Genomic DNA, 17,194 nt, shown 5'->3' on the forward strand with positions numbered 1-17,194 from the left:
ATAGAAGTCCGTTCCACAAACCAACTACACGCTGGCTAAAGGCAAATTTCCACACATCTATCTTTCCTCAATCTGAGATATTGAGTGATTGTGTCCTCTCAGGTGATTATTTTGAGCAAAAGGAAGAATCCCATCGGTATTAAGCATGCTCAAACCATTTAAGGCTTTCTACACTTCTATCAGAGAAACTCGCTGGTGCCTAGTCTCCAAACACTGTAATTTGCAAAACTTAAGCCTTTCTTCGTAAGAGCAACCCTTTGTTCCATTCACTAATCTTGCTGCCCTTCTCTGTACTCGTTCCAGCAGCTCTACATCCTTCTTGAAATAAGGCCTCCAGACCTGTATACAGCACTCAAGGTGTGCCCTGACCATTGCCTTATACAAGGGAATAATCACCTCCTTATCCCTGCTAGAAAAATTCCTGTATATCATTGACAAGACACCATGAGCTACTCTTGCAGCCCGTCTGCACTGCTCAGAGAACTTCATATCTGCCTGCAGATATGAAGGTCCTTTTCATATTCTAACACTGTCAGTGTAGTACCAAAGAGTTCATACGTTGTTCTGAGGTTGCTGTTTCCCATATTTAGTACTTTACATTTGTCAATGTTAAACTTCATTTGCCACCTCTCAGCCCATCTCCTCAACCTTTCCAGATCCTGTTGCAGCAGCATAGCGTCAGTAGTGTTCTTAACAACCCTGCCAACCTTTGTATCGTCTGCAAACTTGGACATTAAGCTTGATATATCATCATCAATATCATTTATAAATACAGAAAACAATAATGGACCCAACACTGAATCCTGAGGGACTCCACTAATAACATTAGTCCACGATGAGCAGTGTCCATTGATTACCACTCTGTCTTCTCCCACTCAACGTTCCCTTTATACACAGCAGCAATTTTCCTCCAATGCCACATGGCGCCAATTTGTACAGCAGTCTTCCATATGCAACAGTATCAAAAGTCTTTCTAAGATCCAAATATATATTATCAAAGTTATTCCCTGCATCCAGTTCTTTTGTGACTGCATCATAGGGTGATGGTGCCTATTTCAGAGTAAGTAACATTTAGCATTAGCTTTTAGCATTAGCTTTTATCCAATCAAATTGGTCAGGCAAGACTTTCCTTTAACATGCTGTGTCCGAGCTATAACTGAAGTCTTGTCTAGATGATCCTGCAGTGCTTCTTTAACCAGTGCATCCATTAATTTTCCTGGAACAGAAGTAAAACTCATAGGTCTATAATTACTTGTGTAACCTTTGATCCTCCTTTGTGAATTGGGGGTCACATTTGCACATCTCCAGTCTATAGGTACCTTCACTGAGTCCCAAGAAGCTCTCATAATTATGGTTAAGGGTTTGCTTACTTCCTTTGCTGCCTCCTTGAATATAACTGGATAGATCCCATTCACCCCAGATGCCTTTATGTTTATCCTCAACAATTTCTCCTCCCTTTCCTCTCAGTTATTACAAAATCATCTAGCTCACTGCCAGAGTTTACTTCACCTCTGGCATTCCCCTTCCTGAATAACTCCTCATGTCTGAATGTAGATGCAAAATACTCGTTTAGTTTGTTAGCCACCTGAGCAGGATCCTCAACTGTTGAACCATCAATATCCAGTGGACCAATCTGATTCATCCCTTTCCTTTTAGAGTTTAAATAGATAAAGAACTCTTTTCTGTTTTTCTTTGCATCCTTTGCCAAGGATTTCTCATAATCGGCCTTTGCCTGCCTAATCTCCTTTGTGACTTGGTTACAGACCAGATTATATCTCTCTCTCTCTCTGGCGCCTCCGTAGCCAGGTGGGAAGGAGCAGCAGTGAGTAGCACACACTTCTTGATTAGACCGGGTTTCGAGCCCGTCACCACCAAATACCGAGGATGAAGAAAGGTCAGGGAATGACCACCACATATCCCGGAGCAATATGGCCTTAGTTGCTAATGCTCCTAAAAACCAAACAACCAACAAACAAACAGCTCATATTTATCATAGGCTTCCCTGTCACCCATTAATTTATATGTATCCCGTGCATTTTTCATCCCTGCCATATGTCTCATTAGTTCATCTGACCTCCATTTAGGCCTAAACCTTGAACAATATTTCTTAGTTGGTATGTAAAGCCTAGTATCTTCCAAGATAAGTTCTTTGGATGCTTCCCATTTTGAATTTGCTGTTGGTAACATCATCAGTTGGTGCCACTGTACAGAATTTAAATACTGTCTCAGACCACGTAGTCGCCTTTACGAAAGCAAAAACCCTTCACTTTACCCCTGATGGTAGTTACCTCTGAGTAAATCCCACTGCAGCACAATGTGATCACTGCCACCTAGTGGTTCCTTTATCTGCAGATTCTTAATGCATGAAGAATCACTACTGATAATCAGATTAAGAGTATTACTCCCTCTAGTTGCCTCCCGAACATGCTGATGTAGAAAACAATCATCCAATAAATCCACAAAAGCCTTGCTAGTGTGTGAGTGACCAACCCACAAATTCCAGTCAGTATCTGGGAAATTAAAATCCCACATTATAAGACTCTCTGATTTACTGGCCCACTCTATTTCCCTGTACAGTTTCTTATTATACTCATCAGAGTCATTAGGCCTATAGCACACTACTACTCTCAATTTTGATCTCCCAATGGTTATGTCACATCAAACTGACTCAACACTGCACTGTCCAGCGATGTCGATCGATTGGCTTCACTTCCTTGGATTTTATATATTTCTTAACTAATAGTATAACCCCTCCTCCCTTCCGATCCTTTCTGTACACATTGTACTCACCAAATTCCAGTTCTGCATTCCTTATATCTGTGTGACACCACGTGTCTGATATCCCAACAATCTGCCTTTGATGTTTTGAACAATACCTCAAATCCATCAAATTTATTTACCAAACTCCTAGCATTGGTGTACACGCAAGTATACATGCACCTGTTCCTATTCTTAGCTACCGTAAAACAACCCGTGTGTTTACTTGTACTGCAATGACTCCCAGCAGTCTCTGAAAAATCCTGCATCTTGTTTTCCAGGCTGCCGCTCATTCCAATAGAAGCAGTGCAAGAATCTCTTTCACCTCTGCCAGTGGCTACTGTTAATCTATTAGTCCTTGTATCTCCCCAAGCTAGCAGTTTTCCGACCCACCTAACACTGCCTCGATAGCATCAGCAAATATTCTTGCACCCTTTAAGTGTATCCCATCCCTGTAGAAACAGTCTCTCCTGTTGACAAGCAGACCAGGATGAACAAAATTCTACCTTTTGAGCCTTTGACCATCATCAATATCATTAATGAATATAGAAAACAACAATGGACCTAACACTGAACCCTGAGGGACTCCACTAATAACATTAGTCCACGAAGAGCAGTGTTCACTGATTACCCCCCTCTGTCTTCTCCCACTCAACCATACCTTTATCCACAGCAGCAGCAATTGGCCTCCAATGCCACACTGTTCCAATCTGTGCAGCAGTCTTCCATGTACAACAGTATCAAAAGCCTTTCTAAGATCAAAAAATATGATATCAAAATTATTCTTTGCATCCAGTTCCTTTGTGACTACCTCATAGTATCCAATCAAATTGGTCAGACAACACTTTCCCTTAACAAACACATGCTCTGTCCGAGCTGTAACTGAAGTCTCGTCTAGATGATCCTGCAGTGCTTCTTTAACCAGTGCCTCCATTAATTTTCCTGGAACAGAAGTTAAACTCACAGGTCTATAATTACTTGTGTCAGCCTTTGATTCTCCTTTGTGAATTGGGGTTACATTTGCACATCTCCAGTCCATGGGTACCTCCCCTGAGTCCAAAGAAGCTCTCATAATCATGGCTAAGGGTTTGCTTACTTCCTTTGCTGCCTCCTTTAATATAACTGGATAGATCCCATCCACCCCGGGTGCCTTTTTTATGTTTATGTGCAACAATTTCTCTTCCACTTTCCTCTCAGTTATTACAAAATCATCTAGCTCACTGCCAGAGTAACATTGACAAATGCAAAGTACTGCATATAGATAGCAATAACCAAAGAGAAACTTATCAACTGTGTGGGACTACACTCAGGGAGATGGAAAGTGAAAAAGATCGGGGGGGGGGTTAATTGTGCAGTCAAATATGAAGTTTGCTGAGTAGTGTTGATGGGTTGCCAGAGCAGTTCATGGAATCTTGTCAATGATATACAGGAATTTTACTAGTAGGGACAGGGAAGTGATTATCAAATTATACAAAGGCAATGGTCAGCCACACCTAGAGCACTGTGTACAGGTCTGGACACTTCATTTTAGGAAGGATGTAGAGTTGCTAGAACGTACAAGGAAGGGTAACAAGACTAATGAGGGGAACAAAGGGGTGCTCTTACCAAGAAAGGCTTAAGTTCTGCAAATTGGAGTGCCTGGAGAGTAGGCACCTACAAGGTGATCTGACTGATGTGTATAAGGCCTTGAATGGGTTGAGCAAGCTGAATGCTGATAGAATTCTTTCCCTTGCTGAAACTAAGAACCTGAAGGGGCACCGTTTCAAATTGAGGAAAGATAGTTGTAGAATAGTGGTGTGGAAATTTGCTTTTAGCCAGCATGTAGTTGACTGGTGGAACAGGCTTCCATCTGTTGTGGAAGCTAATAGGCTAAATAAATTTAAGGCTGAGCTGGACAGACATTTGGAACAAATGAAGGGGTGAAATGGGAGAGTTTTTTAGGCTCATGCTGCATAAGCTTGCTTTCTTGCCTCGTATGCCTCTACTAATGCTAATATGAGATAAAATCTAAAAGATGCCATTACACTACGTATGTAGTTCAACTTGTGGGTAAACTATGGTGTATTTACATAGATATTGTTGTTGTTTGTTTGGTTTTTAGGAGCATTAGCAACTAAGGCCATATTGCTGCAGGATATGCGGTGATCATTCCCTAACCTTTCCGCATCCTCCGTATTTCGTGGTGACGGGCTTGAACCCCGGTCTATTATATAGATATACAAAAATATATATATAAAATTTTACATATACAAAAATATTATAAAAATTTTTAAATATACAAAAATATTGAGTTTTATAGAGTTGTAAGTTTTATAGGGTTTTTTTTTTTTTTTTTTTAATCTAAGAAACAAATTGTCTCAATGAGTTGTAATTGCATTGAATTCATGATGATTTTAAGATTCAAATGCTTTACATTAAAAGTTTAAAAAAGAGAGTTAAAGTTTACATAACTCTTTTACATGGAGACACCCTTTCGCCTCCATGGGACAGGGGCAGTAATGTGCCCTGCTATGTCTGACTTTTCAGAGGGGAAGGTGCAGCTAAAGATTGATACGTAATATTTTCCACTGCAAGAGCAATAAAGCATGGATAAGCTTTGGCTCTTGCAGTACTAATTGGCTTGCAGATAATGAAAAAAAAAATGCCTGTCTAACATGCTACTGAAAAAAGCATGTCATCCAAGACATCCACAAAAATCTTGTTAGTCTGTCAGCGACCAACCTACAAATTCCAGTCAATATCTGTAAACATAATATCCCTCATTATTAGACATTCTGATTTAATGGCCTACTATTTAAGTCAAGTCGTTCTTTGTTCTGCCCTAATTTTTTGTTTCCCTGTGCTTATGTCACATCAAACTGACTCGACATTGCTTCTTAACTAAGAGCACAGCCACTCCCCTCCCCATCCTGTCTGTCCTTTCTGTATACATTGCATTCTGCATCAGTTATATATGAATAACATCACGTTTCTGATATCCCAAAAGTGTCTGCATTTTATGTCTTTACCAACACTTAAAATTCATCAAATTTATTTACTATGCTTCTAGCACTGGTGTTCATACAAGTATACATGTACCTGTTCTTACTCTTAGTTACCCTAAAGCAGACTGTATTTACTTGTTTCATGATGACGCCCAACAGACCTTGAAATTTATTGTACATTGTTTCAAGGCTGCTGTTCTTTCCAATTGAAGCAGTGCAAGAATCACTTTCACCTCTGCCTGCATCTATTGTTAATATTTTAGTCTGTGTATTCCCCTAAGCTAGTAGTTTTCTAAACCACCTAATACTGCCTCTGTAGCATAAGCAAATATTCTTTTACCCCTTCTATTTAAGTGTATCCCCTATCCCTGTAGAAGCAGTCTCTCCTGTTAGTAAGCAAACCATTATGAGAAAATTTCTATCACATGAGCCTTGCACAATCTCTCACTCTCCAGGCCCAAATTGACTGACAAGGCTCTCATCATATACACCCTCTTATCATGTCTGGGCAGAATTGCAGACACTTTCAAATTTAACGTTTTTTTTTTTTTTTTTTTAACATTGCCCTGTACTTGTTAAGTAAGTCTGCAGATCTCCTACTATTAAAGTATTAGTGCCAACTTGTGCAACAGTATCATCTTTTATGTCCTTAAAATATGATATCTCTTCTATGACATCAACTATTTTTTCCTCTGGCAGTCATACCCTGGTCCGATTCCACCTATCCTTTTTGCACAATATATTTCCTATTTCCCTGATGACAGTCACTGACAACTAGTTCCTGTGGGACCAGTACAATCTGCCTTGGGAGTTGCCTGTGTTGCCTGATGATCAAGTGCAAACTCTGGCATTGATGTGGCAACTCAGAGCTTGATGGGGGTCCTCCCTAATTTAAATCTTTTGAGGGCATACACCCTGTGTTTCAAGAACTTATAAAGGCCCATGACAATGCTGAGTTGCCATCTAATATCCTCAAACCAACACACAGACATCCCCCCTTGGCAATATCATGTCTCGTTCCAGATAGATCCGCAATCATCAAACAAGCCATACATTTCATAAGTCCATGATTGGGAGGACAACCGCACCCACCTCAGTTCTCCCCAGAGCCGTGGCACTCCCACCGGCTTAAGCCCTTTGCTTTGCTGTTCTGGTCTAAGACATGAGTTTTGTTGAAATTCACTATAATTAAAAATAATCAAATATACCTAATGCAGTAAGAAAACTATGCACCAGTTATGCTATGAAGTTTATGTTAATTATATGTAATTAAAATTCAAATGTTCTTATCTATGCAAAAAAATGGTGGCAGAAGTCAAATGTGGTTCCTTAAGCAATTATAAATGATAAGTAACAAATTCACCAATGTACTCAGAGAATCACAAATAATAACTGCACTTCCAATTATAAATAAAAAGTTAAATGCAATAACAATCCTACTCCATTCACCAGCTACGACGCCACGGTTTGCATTATATGTATTAGCCTATACCATTACGTTTGAAAATTAAGTTAATTATAATATATAACAAAATTATCCAACTAATACCAATCTACATAATTTCAACTTTAGAGCTACCTATTTACTACAATTAAAATAGAATTTCATGACCACTCGATCTATAATGCTTTAAGAATGGCAGTAAGATGCGAACGATAGAAAGGTTCTATGTATATTAAGTAGTAACCTACAAAATCTCTAGCTAAATTAAAAATAAACTAATGACTAGGATTATAAAGCTACTAAGGGATTACAATTTAAATGACAATTAGGTCAATTAACCCAAGGGGCTCACATATGGTGAGTATGGGCTTGGCACACTCAGGGTCCTGAGTTGGATATCATCATTCTTCTCTTCCTTGGTGATTCCTTCCTCTCTCTCAGGGTAGACGCCTCCGTAGCCAGGTGGGAAGGAGCAGCAGTGTGTAGCACACGCTTCAAACGGGCTCGAACCGGGGTTCGAGCCCGTCACCACCATATACGGAGGATTTTTTTTTTTTTTTTTTTTTTTTATGAGAACCCCAAACACGAGAGGTATTATAACCTATAGAACTTAGTACCGTGCTTGGGTTGGAGATTGAGAAGACGAAAGAAGATATTTGTTGACATTGGACTTGAACTTCTGTAGATTGTAATTTTCAGGAAATACATATGAAGGAAGGTTGTTCCGGAAAACGGCTGTTGAAAGAATAAATGAGGAAGATGAAAAGTTGCTTCTGTGGGTTTGAAGTTTGACAGTAAATGGATGTTGGCTAGTGGCGGCACGTGTTCGGACTGTTTTGAAAGAGAGAGCAGGAATTATAGAAGCCAATTCAGAAGAACAGTGCCCATGGAAGTATCTATAGAAGAGGAATGCAGCAGAAACAGTACGTCTATGAGAAAGCAAGTGGAGAGACTCTGTTAGAGATGAATCATTAATTAACCTAACTGCCCTCTTCTGAATGGAATCAAGAAGCCTGAGAGAGGTTTTGGGGGCACCACCCCAGATGTGGGAACAAAATTCCATGGCAGGGTGGATTTGCGATTTATACAGAGTGAGCAGCTGTTTGGAAGAAAAGTAACGCCAAGAGCGAAAAAGAAAACCATGTTTTTTAGATGCAGAGGAAGCAATATTTTTAATGTGCTTGTGCCAAGAGAGATTGGAAGTCAAGGTAATCCCCAAAAGAGAGATATCATTTTGCCTAGAAATCGGAGTGTCACTAAAGATAAGCATTGGAGGAGAAGAATCCTTTTTGCGAGATATAAGACAAGACTGAGTTTTAGAAGGGTTGAAATCAACTAAGTTGTCTTTGCCCCACTGGAGAATTACCTGAAGATCAGCATTTAAGGAATTGGTAGCAGATTTTCAAGAGGTTGAAGCTGATTGAGCAGGACAAGGTTTCTAAAAATGGAAAGTGGAATGGAATGTGCTATCATCGGCAAAACTATGGATAGGATTTCCGGTCAATGGAAGAAGGTCATTAATATACAAGAGGAAAAGAGTGGGGGAAAGAACTGACCCTTGGGGGACACCGGCATTAGTGGAGAAGTTAGAAGACAGAGAGCCATCTACCATCACCCTCAGTGAGCGATCAGAGAGAAAACTGGATAACCAATTACTAAAAACAGTTGGCAAACCATAAGATGGAAGCTTGTTTAGAAGACCTTTATGCCAAACACGATCAAAAGCCTTTGAGATGTCAAGAGCAACTACTTGTGTTTCACCAAACCTTTCCATTGAATTAGTCCATAAATGGGTAACATAAGCCAGAATATTACCAGTGGATCGACGGAATCCATACTGGCGATCGTTGATCAGATGGAAGGTTTCTGGGTAGTTTAAGAGTTGGCGGTTAATTGATTTCTCCATTGCTTTAGAAAGAGTAGAAGTAATTGCAATGGGACGATAATTGGATGGGAGGGATTTGTCACCCTTTTTAGGAACTGGCTGCATATGAGCAAATTTCCAAGCAGAAGGAAAAACACCTTTATAATAAGAAAGTGAAAAAAGGCGGCAAAGATATGAGTAAGTTCAGGAGCACAGGTTTTGAGAACAAGTGAAGAAATACCATCAGGATCTGGAGCTTTCTTAGCATCAAGATTCATTAAAATCTTTCTAATATCCTTTTGACGGAAGACCACAGCATGCATTGAATGGATCATGTTGGGAATGGTGGAAGGTGTTTTACCAAGATCATTAATACATGAGCTGGAAGAAAAATGGGATGCTAGCAGGTCAGCTTTATCCTTGGCTAAAGTGACAACAGAACCATCTGGTTTGGACAGAGGTGGGAGCAGAGATTGGCAAAAGTTGCGGCCAATAGCTTTGGCAAGAGACCAAAATGCTTGGCTACCATTAGGGCAAGAAGCAAGTTTTCTACTCTTAGCCTGTTCAAACTCTAGTTTGGACTGATTAATAACTGCTTTACAATTGTTGCGAGCTTTGGTGTAGGCAGAAAATGAAATTGAAGAATTAGAAACAAGCCAATTACGATATGCAACATTCTTCTCTTGAACAACCTTAGCACATTTATTGAAAAACCAAGGTTTAGATAAAGGACGAGATTTTAAAGTGGAGTGAGAGATAAAGGATTCCATTCCTGCAAGAATAATTTCACTGACACGATCTGAGCAAACATTCACATCAGAAGTTTTGAAACAGTAATCCGACCAAGGAAAAGAAGTCTCGTAGGTCATCCCATTTTGCATTCTTGTAATGCCAAACAACACGAGGTTGGGAATAGCCATGAGATAAAGGTTCCATTGGAGAAGAAGAGACAATCACTAAGTTGTGATCTGAAGTGCCTAAAGGACCTCTCACTTCAACCGTGTACTTAGAAGGGTTGTTTGTGAGAAAAAGATCAAGCGTATTGGCTGTATGATTAGGATTGTCCGGTATTCTTGTAGGTAAATGAACAATCTGTGCTAGGTCATTAGTAATTGCAAAAGCCTCAGCATCTCGACCTGCTGGGTCGGTGTGACTAGAAAACGGAAGCCAGCTGGAGTTGTCAACATTAAAATCACCAAGGAAAATTACCTCACTGTTAGGAAAGTTGGACTGGAGAAAGTCAAGTTGCAAAGAGAGGAAGTCAAAGAGCTCCATGTGATTAGTGGAGTTGGGAGAACGGTAGAGACAACAGATGAATTTTACACAATGAGGTAGAAAGATTTTAAGCCAGAGAAGATCAAAGAGAGGAGATTCCAAATTGCCAAGTCTCTGACAGGGAATATCAGAACGGACATATGCACAAGTACCACCTTTGAGGCGAAAGGAATCATACAGCAAATAATTTGACCATCTGAGATGAGCAGTAGTTGAATCAACTGATAACTGAGATTCAGTCAGAAAACGTACATGGGGTTTGGAAGACTGCAAGTGGAAATGGACATCGTTGAGATTAGAATTGAGACCACGTATATTTGTGAAATGAATTAGGAAGTCCTTGGGAGGTTTAGATCTTTTCGCAGATAAGCTTGCTCTATTATTTTGACAATTTATGGTGTATTCAATAGTAAGAAAAAGTGGGTGGGACATGCTGTATGAAGTAATGAAATTTTTGTATATGGCGTACATGTGGTAAGAATATACCCAGATCCTTGACATAACGTGGCCTCGACAATGCTCCCCGCATACACACTACTCGGACTCCCTCCAGTCACTATCTGGCAGAGTAGAGATAGCAAGATTATACACTAGCTGATCCGGAAGCTTCCTAGAGAGTTACCAATAGGTTCAGTCCGGTGTACTAACTAGCAGCCGGCCTGCAAACACCGTTTTAGAGCTGTATCCTCGAAACGTAAGGAATATTGGATCGCGCCACGACATTCATCATAACCTCAAAAATCATCAATCATACTGCATGATGGAAGAGATAGGGAAGGGTTGGCCGGAACTTAGCTCTAGAGACTAAACATGGGTTCCACCACTTCAAGCCTCCAAAATAAGCAAAGTGGTGGTATTTCACCGGTTGATGAGAGTCATCTACCACCTAGTACTGCCTGGTAACATAGAGGGGCGGCGTTCCTCCATGTGGTGTGGGCGCCACACCTCGACCCCTGCTTACGTTGGTTCACACCTGGGTGGTCACCCACCATGTACTTGTGCATGAAGGTTATACCCAGGATTACTAACAGTCCCACCATCGTGAAGGTGCAAGCAGAGGATTTGGCTGTCATAGACCATCCGGACTTCGCCGAAATTGGGTCCACTTTGACTTGAGTGTCACCCGAATATCAGTTCCATCAGTGTTTTAGACTCTCAGGTAGCAAGAACAGCTTGTCTGGCATATCTGAGAGAATGTCTGTGACAACCTCAAGGACCAAGGATGCGGAAAGGTCAGGGAATGACCACCACATATCCCCTGCAGAGCAATATGGCCTTAGTTGCTAATGCTCCTAAAAACCAAATAACTCTCAGGGTAATTTAGAATTTTTTTTTTTTTTTTTGGCTGGTGCAGCATCAGCCTCAGGCTTCCTTGCACTATATAGCTAATAATAATAATAATAATAATAATGAAACACCAAATTTTTCAAAAATTTATTTCTTGGAGCTGACAGCTCCAAGAAATTTTTGGATATTTCATCTATTAGCATATCTGTGTAAAATGTTTCATAAATTATGGCAGTTATTTTTAGCTTTATCTACTCGCATAAATACAAATTTATCCTGCATTTGATTTTCCATTTTTAGAAAGTTGGTTTTTTAAAAACCCCTGATTGTTCATATATATATATATATATATATATATATATATTAGTCAATTTTATTTAATGGTATCTATCTGTAGGGAATTAGGTGTATAACACCTAATTCCCTACCTAATACGGTCAACTTTACCAAATATCATTTTTATAGTAAGAACACAATATGTGTGTATATATGTTTTGTTTCGTTTCATTGAAAATAATGAATCCAAGATATTTAAATTTTCAAATTTTTAATAAAAAAAATAAAACTCTGAACATAATGTGCAATGTTTTATTGCAATGTGCGATAGTTATTATAAATAATGGAATCATCAACCAAAAGGTCAAACACTAGTATACGGCAAGCATGATTAAAAAAAAAATCAAAAAAAATGGGAAAAAGAAATTTGGCTCTTGTCAGATGCCGTATGACCTTGTTTGTTTGTTACAGTGGAGTATGACAACTTCTGGGTTAATTAGTGTTATTCGTACTTCAGATTAATACTTTTGGACTTCGCATTATTTCAGGTGATGTCCTTTTTTGAACAACTGATATCATAATAAACATACTTTTGTTGTCAATATGGTCACATATCTAACTAAATAGCCATTCTCTGATTTCTATTTAGTTACGTAATGCGTAATAATTTATTAAAGTAAATGTTATAATAGCAACTAAAATACCAAGGGTGGCAGAAAAACACAAAGAAAAAATAACGCACCTATTTCAGGGGTAATAGGATATGCTCCATATACAGCAAAGAAACCTAATAATTAAAGAGAATAAAAGAAGTTTGCATTAAAAACTTTATATATACACACACATAAATACACACAGTGGCAGACTGGCCATAAGACTTACCGGGGGAACCATGGTGGGTCAGAGGCCGATGGAGGTCGGTGTGATTTTGGCCATATGGCATAAACACTAGTATAAGGCCGTTACAAGTTGTCCCCAGTAAGAATTTTTGACCCAGTCTGCCTCTGCATACACATATGTATGTATATAACGTATCTAATGCTACACATATATAGGAATATATACATGTGACATTAGAAAATAAATGCATGTGATGTACTATGGGAGGTAAAAGATTGAAATAAGCTTTATATGAGACAAAACAGCCCTTAAAATGAGTAAGCTCCTATAAGAGCAAAAGTAGTTTCATAAATTAAACAAAAGGAGAAATGGTAAGTGTGCTGTGAGCCAAAGCAACATGCTAAGCCCTATATAATAAAACTGATGAATTATATATATACAAATTAAATGCATTTCAGCCAATTCTTAATAACAGAATACTTTGAATGGTATATTATCAAGGGCTAGCACCATTCAGTATATCCAAAAAATAATTAGTAGTAGCTATCTGTTTCTGATTATTATCTACCAGTTATAGACCTAACAGTTAGCCCAACTGATAGTAACCAAAACAATTATATACAAATAAATGCCAACCAAATTCTATACAAAGCAAGGGTGGGGAAGGTTAAGTGGGGGTGTTATAAGCTGATAGCAAATTACTGATAGAAATAGTACCCCAATTTCTAATAGAGGATGGGGTATAAAAAGTTAGAAACAGAAAGCAAAGTATAAAGGTAAGAGTTATAGTATTTAGCAATAGATCTCAGAGATACCAGGAGCTCATCCTGTAAGGTGGAGTCCTGGTATAAAGTAAAGCAGAACAAGAAGAGCAGCTACAGAAAATGAAAAAGCATAATAAAGAAGAAACATAATGAACAGAAAGAATACGTAGAGCAGAAGCAGGCCCAAGTGCAGGAATAATATATGTTGGTGCAGGAAGAAGAAGGTAAGGTTCCTGTTCACTTGCTATGCTTTTCTTTTGCAGTTATTACATTATGTAGAGTATGCATAGCTTTGTCTATTCTTGGTAGGACTTCCTCATATTTTGTTTACTATATTTCAAGTTATCTAATAAAAAAATAAAAAAAAACAACTATTATGGCTGGATTCTTTACATATTAGACCTTACATTATCTCCCCCCCCACCCAATTTTACAGATACTATCCCACAACCAATTCTTCAAGAAAGAGAACAAATTCATTGAGAAAGTTAACTGATCACAAATTTAACTGATACCTGGAGCTCAAAGAGGAAAGAAGAAGGGATGGAAATAACATGGTGTTTACACTAATTACCATTTGAAATATTCCCAGGATATAGAGGTAAGAAAAGAAAGGAAAGGAAAAAACTAACTCCAGTAAATAATATGAAAGTCTTTGGGATAACAGAAGAGGAAAAAAAGCAGTATATAATGGAACTTAGAAACAAGTTAAAGATTCTGCAGCCTTTCAGGACCAAAATATTGATGACGAATACAACTTCCTAAAAGCCCAAGAAACCTATAAAGCCAAAAAAACCTATAGGTAAAAAGAAATGCAAAGTAAAGAAACACTTGTCATGATGAGCCAAAAACGACAAATGAAGATCAAGATAAACACTAACAAGGAGAAAATTGAGTATACTGAGTTATACAAAGCCATTAGAAAGGCTCAGAGAGGGCATAAGAAGATTTAACACAAGAAAAGTAAAACAAGCATTAAGGGAAAACAAAGGACTTAAATCAGCAGTCATGAGCAGTAATACAGAAAGACAAATGATACTGAACTAAAGAACAGTGATGGTGTACTTATAAATAGCAGAGAAGGCATAATTCAAATAACAGAAGACTACTATAAAGTATTATACAGGAGCAAGGGAATGATGCCGGCAGTGGAGAAGATGGATTAGCAACACATACAACATACTCAATATCCTTCCTGATGAGTAGAATATGCACTGAAGAAAACTAAGAATCAAAAATCCTCAGGTGAAGATGAAGTTTCTGCAGAGCTGTTAAAATTAGGAGGAAGACACATGGTACAGAAACTAGCAAGCCTATTCACAAAATAAATTAAGAAAGGCATGACGCTTAAGGAATGGAATAAAGCAATCATAATTTTGCTGCATAAGAAGGGAGAAAAATCAGAAATTAAAGACCAATTAGGCTTGTTGCCATACATCAAGTTGTTCACAAGGATCATTATAAACAGATTAGAAAGAATACTTGATGCAATCAGCCAAAAAAGCAAGCTGGCTTTAGGACAGGATTCTCAACTTTGGAGATAGTGTCTCCTTGTCAAACTCCTTTCTCAATTTTAAATTTGCTATTTCCTTTATTAGACTAAACGAAGAGAGTAGCAAATTTAAAATTGAGAAAGGAGTTTGACAAGGAGACACTATCTCCAAAGTTGTTTACTGCTGGTCTTGAAGAAGCTTTCAGAAGACTGCACTAGCCACAAAGGAGTTAATGTGAATGGTGAGTACCTAAACCATTTATGATTTGCAGATGAAATTATGATCATAAGCCATAATCCTGAAAATTAAAAGAAAATCTTAATCAGTTATGCAGTTAGCAAGGATTTCTGACTAAAGACGAATACGGTTAAAACAAAGGTAATGATGAACAAGTATACCACAGGAAATGATATAATCATTGAAGGAGCAGAAAGAAAAGGTGGATTCATATACTTTTCTTGAACAAGTCATTAGCTATAATAATGATAAATGAATGGAAGTCAAGAGAAGAATAAATCTTGGATGGATATAGTCACATACTGAGACAATTTGATCCCAATTTATCTGTAATGTAAAATAATTTGATTTGATTTTGGTTTTTATGGTTCAAGGATAACTAAGGCTATGATGCACTAAATGCACTATTTAAAAATAATTGGACACAAGTAACTTAAAAATGATATATCAGTATATACAAATGGAAAGACAAGTAGATTTAGATAAAAAGAAATTGAGGTAAAAAGAAATATACCAGATGTGTATAAAAACATTTATATACGTGTATACAGGTTTGTGATTTTTAAAAAGTTAAGCGGACATATTGTCTTTGTCAGTTAAAATATGACAGTGAATAAAGCTAAGTCATATGGTTAAAAGTGCTAAAACATAAAAGGCAAGCATTTAAAAATCTAGGACCTCAGTAAAGTTAACATTTTACATTTAAAATGGTGTCACAAAGCTCGCACAGAGGAGAGTCATCAGCTTTCAGCAGAAAAGCATGCATCAGATGACTGTGCCCTATGCAGAGCCAAGCTAGAACAACTTCCTCTTTATGGTCTCTGTGCAGATTAGACGGCCAATATTCAATTACAGGCTTAATCTCATATAAGCTATTTTCATAACATATATGTAAGGGTATATGTAAGTGTATATGTAAGTGTTTGGTAAGGGTATCTATGAGCTGGACAAGATTTTGCAGCTCCGGCAAACGCTAATTTTTTAATTATATTTAGCCAATTTATTGACTTAATTGTAATATTAAATTATTTTTATAAGTAGCTTATAGTCCTAGTCAAGCTCCTTGGTTTATTTTTAATTCAGATAGCGATTTTGAAAGTTAATACTTAGTGTCCGTAGATTTACCGTTCATAACTTGACGCCACTGTTATATGATATAACGTATATCCTGAAGTAGGTAGTATAAGATTTAATGTAAAACTAGATAGCAAAACACGTAGCACTGTATTAGAAATCCATGAGCTTACTATAGTATAATATCATCAATTAATCAGTAAAATTCATTAATCTTATTAAATTTCACTGTCAATTAAGTTGTACTTAAATGGAATCATAACCCAGACTAGAGCAGCAAAGCAACGCAACGCTCAAAGATTAGCCAGAGTGCTGTGGCTCAGGGAAGATCTGAAGGGAGCGATTCTCCAATGCATCACAGTCTAAAAAAAAAAAAAAAGCGTGAAATGTGAAACGTTTGCAGAACTGTCTAGAACAGGACATGATCCAGCCAAGGAGGATGTGTCTGCGTGTGCTAGGTGCAGAGACTGTGAGAAATTAGGCACCAACTCAGCATTCCGATGGGCATCTATGAGAGTTTGAGGTGTGGGGTAAATGCCCTTGAAGAATTTAATAAGAGGGGCCCATCACACTCTCAGCTGCCTAACTCAATGCCACAGCTCACTCCTGGGCATCAGGCAACACAGTGGCAATCTCCAAGGCAGAATACACCCCACAGAAACTAGTTATTGTTGGTGACTATTGTCATGAGATGGGGAATATATTATGCAAAAAGGATAGGTAGAACAGGACCAGGGTATGTTTCCCAAGGGCAAAAGTTATTACCTTGTATGGAAGATATCATCTTTTAAAGGCACAAAAGGTAATATTGTTGTACACGTTGGAACCAATGACCTTAAGAGTAAGAGATCTGCAGATTTCATTAAGAAATACAGGTCAATGTTGAAAAAAAGTCACAA

General features: G+C 38.1%; 1 protein-coding gene across 4 annotated transcripts in view; it reads right to left on the reverse strand.

Annotated features, from left to right (window-relative positions):
• Opa1 (Opa1 mitochondrial dynamin like GTPase) overlaps positions 1-17,194 on the reverse strand; it is a 648,761-nt gene that overhangs the window by 581,095 nt on the left and 50,472 nt on the right. For 2 of the 4 annotated variants that reach the window (XM_090383386.1, XM_090383388.1), the window contains one exon: positions 12,630-12,674. The exons of the other annotated variants lie outside the window; for them this stretch is intronic. In XM_090383386.1, the coding sequence (XP_090239512.1) occupies positions 12,630-12,674 (45 nt within the window). The remainder of the gene's footprint in view (positions 1-12,629; positions 12,675-17,194) is intronic. 4 annotated transcript variants of the gene reach the window in all.

The sequence above is a fragment of the Mastigoproctus giganteus genome, chromosome 10 (assembly GCF_048544385.1).
Source record: "Mastigoproctus giganteus isolate SK-2022 chromosome 10, ASM4854438v1, whole genome shotgun sequence".
NCBI classification, from domain to species: Eukaryota; Metazoa; Arthropoda; class Arachnida; order Uropygi; family Thelyphonidae; genus Mastigoproctus; species Mastigoproctus giganteus.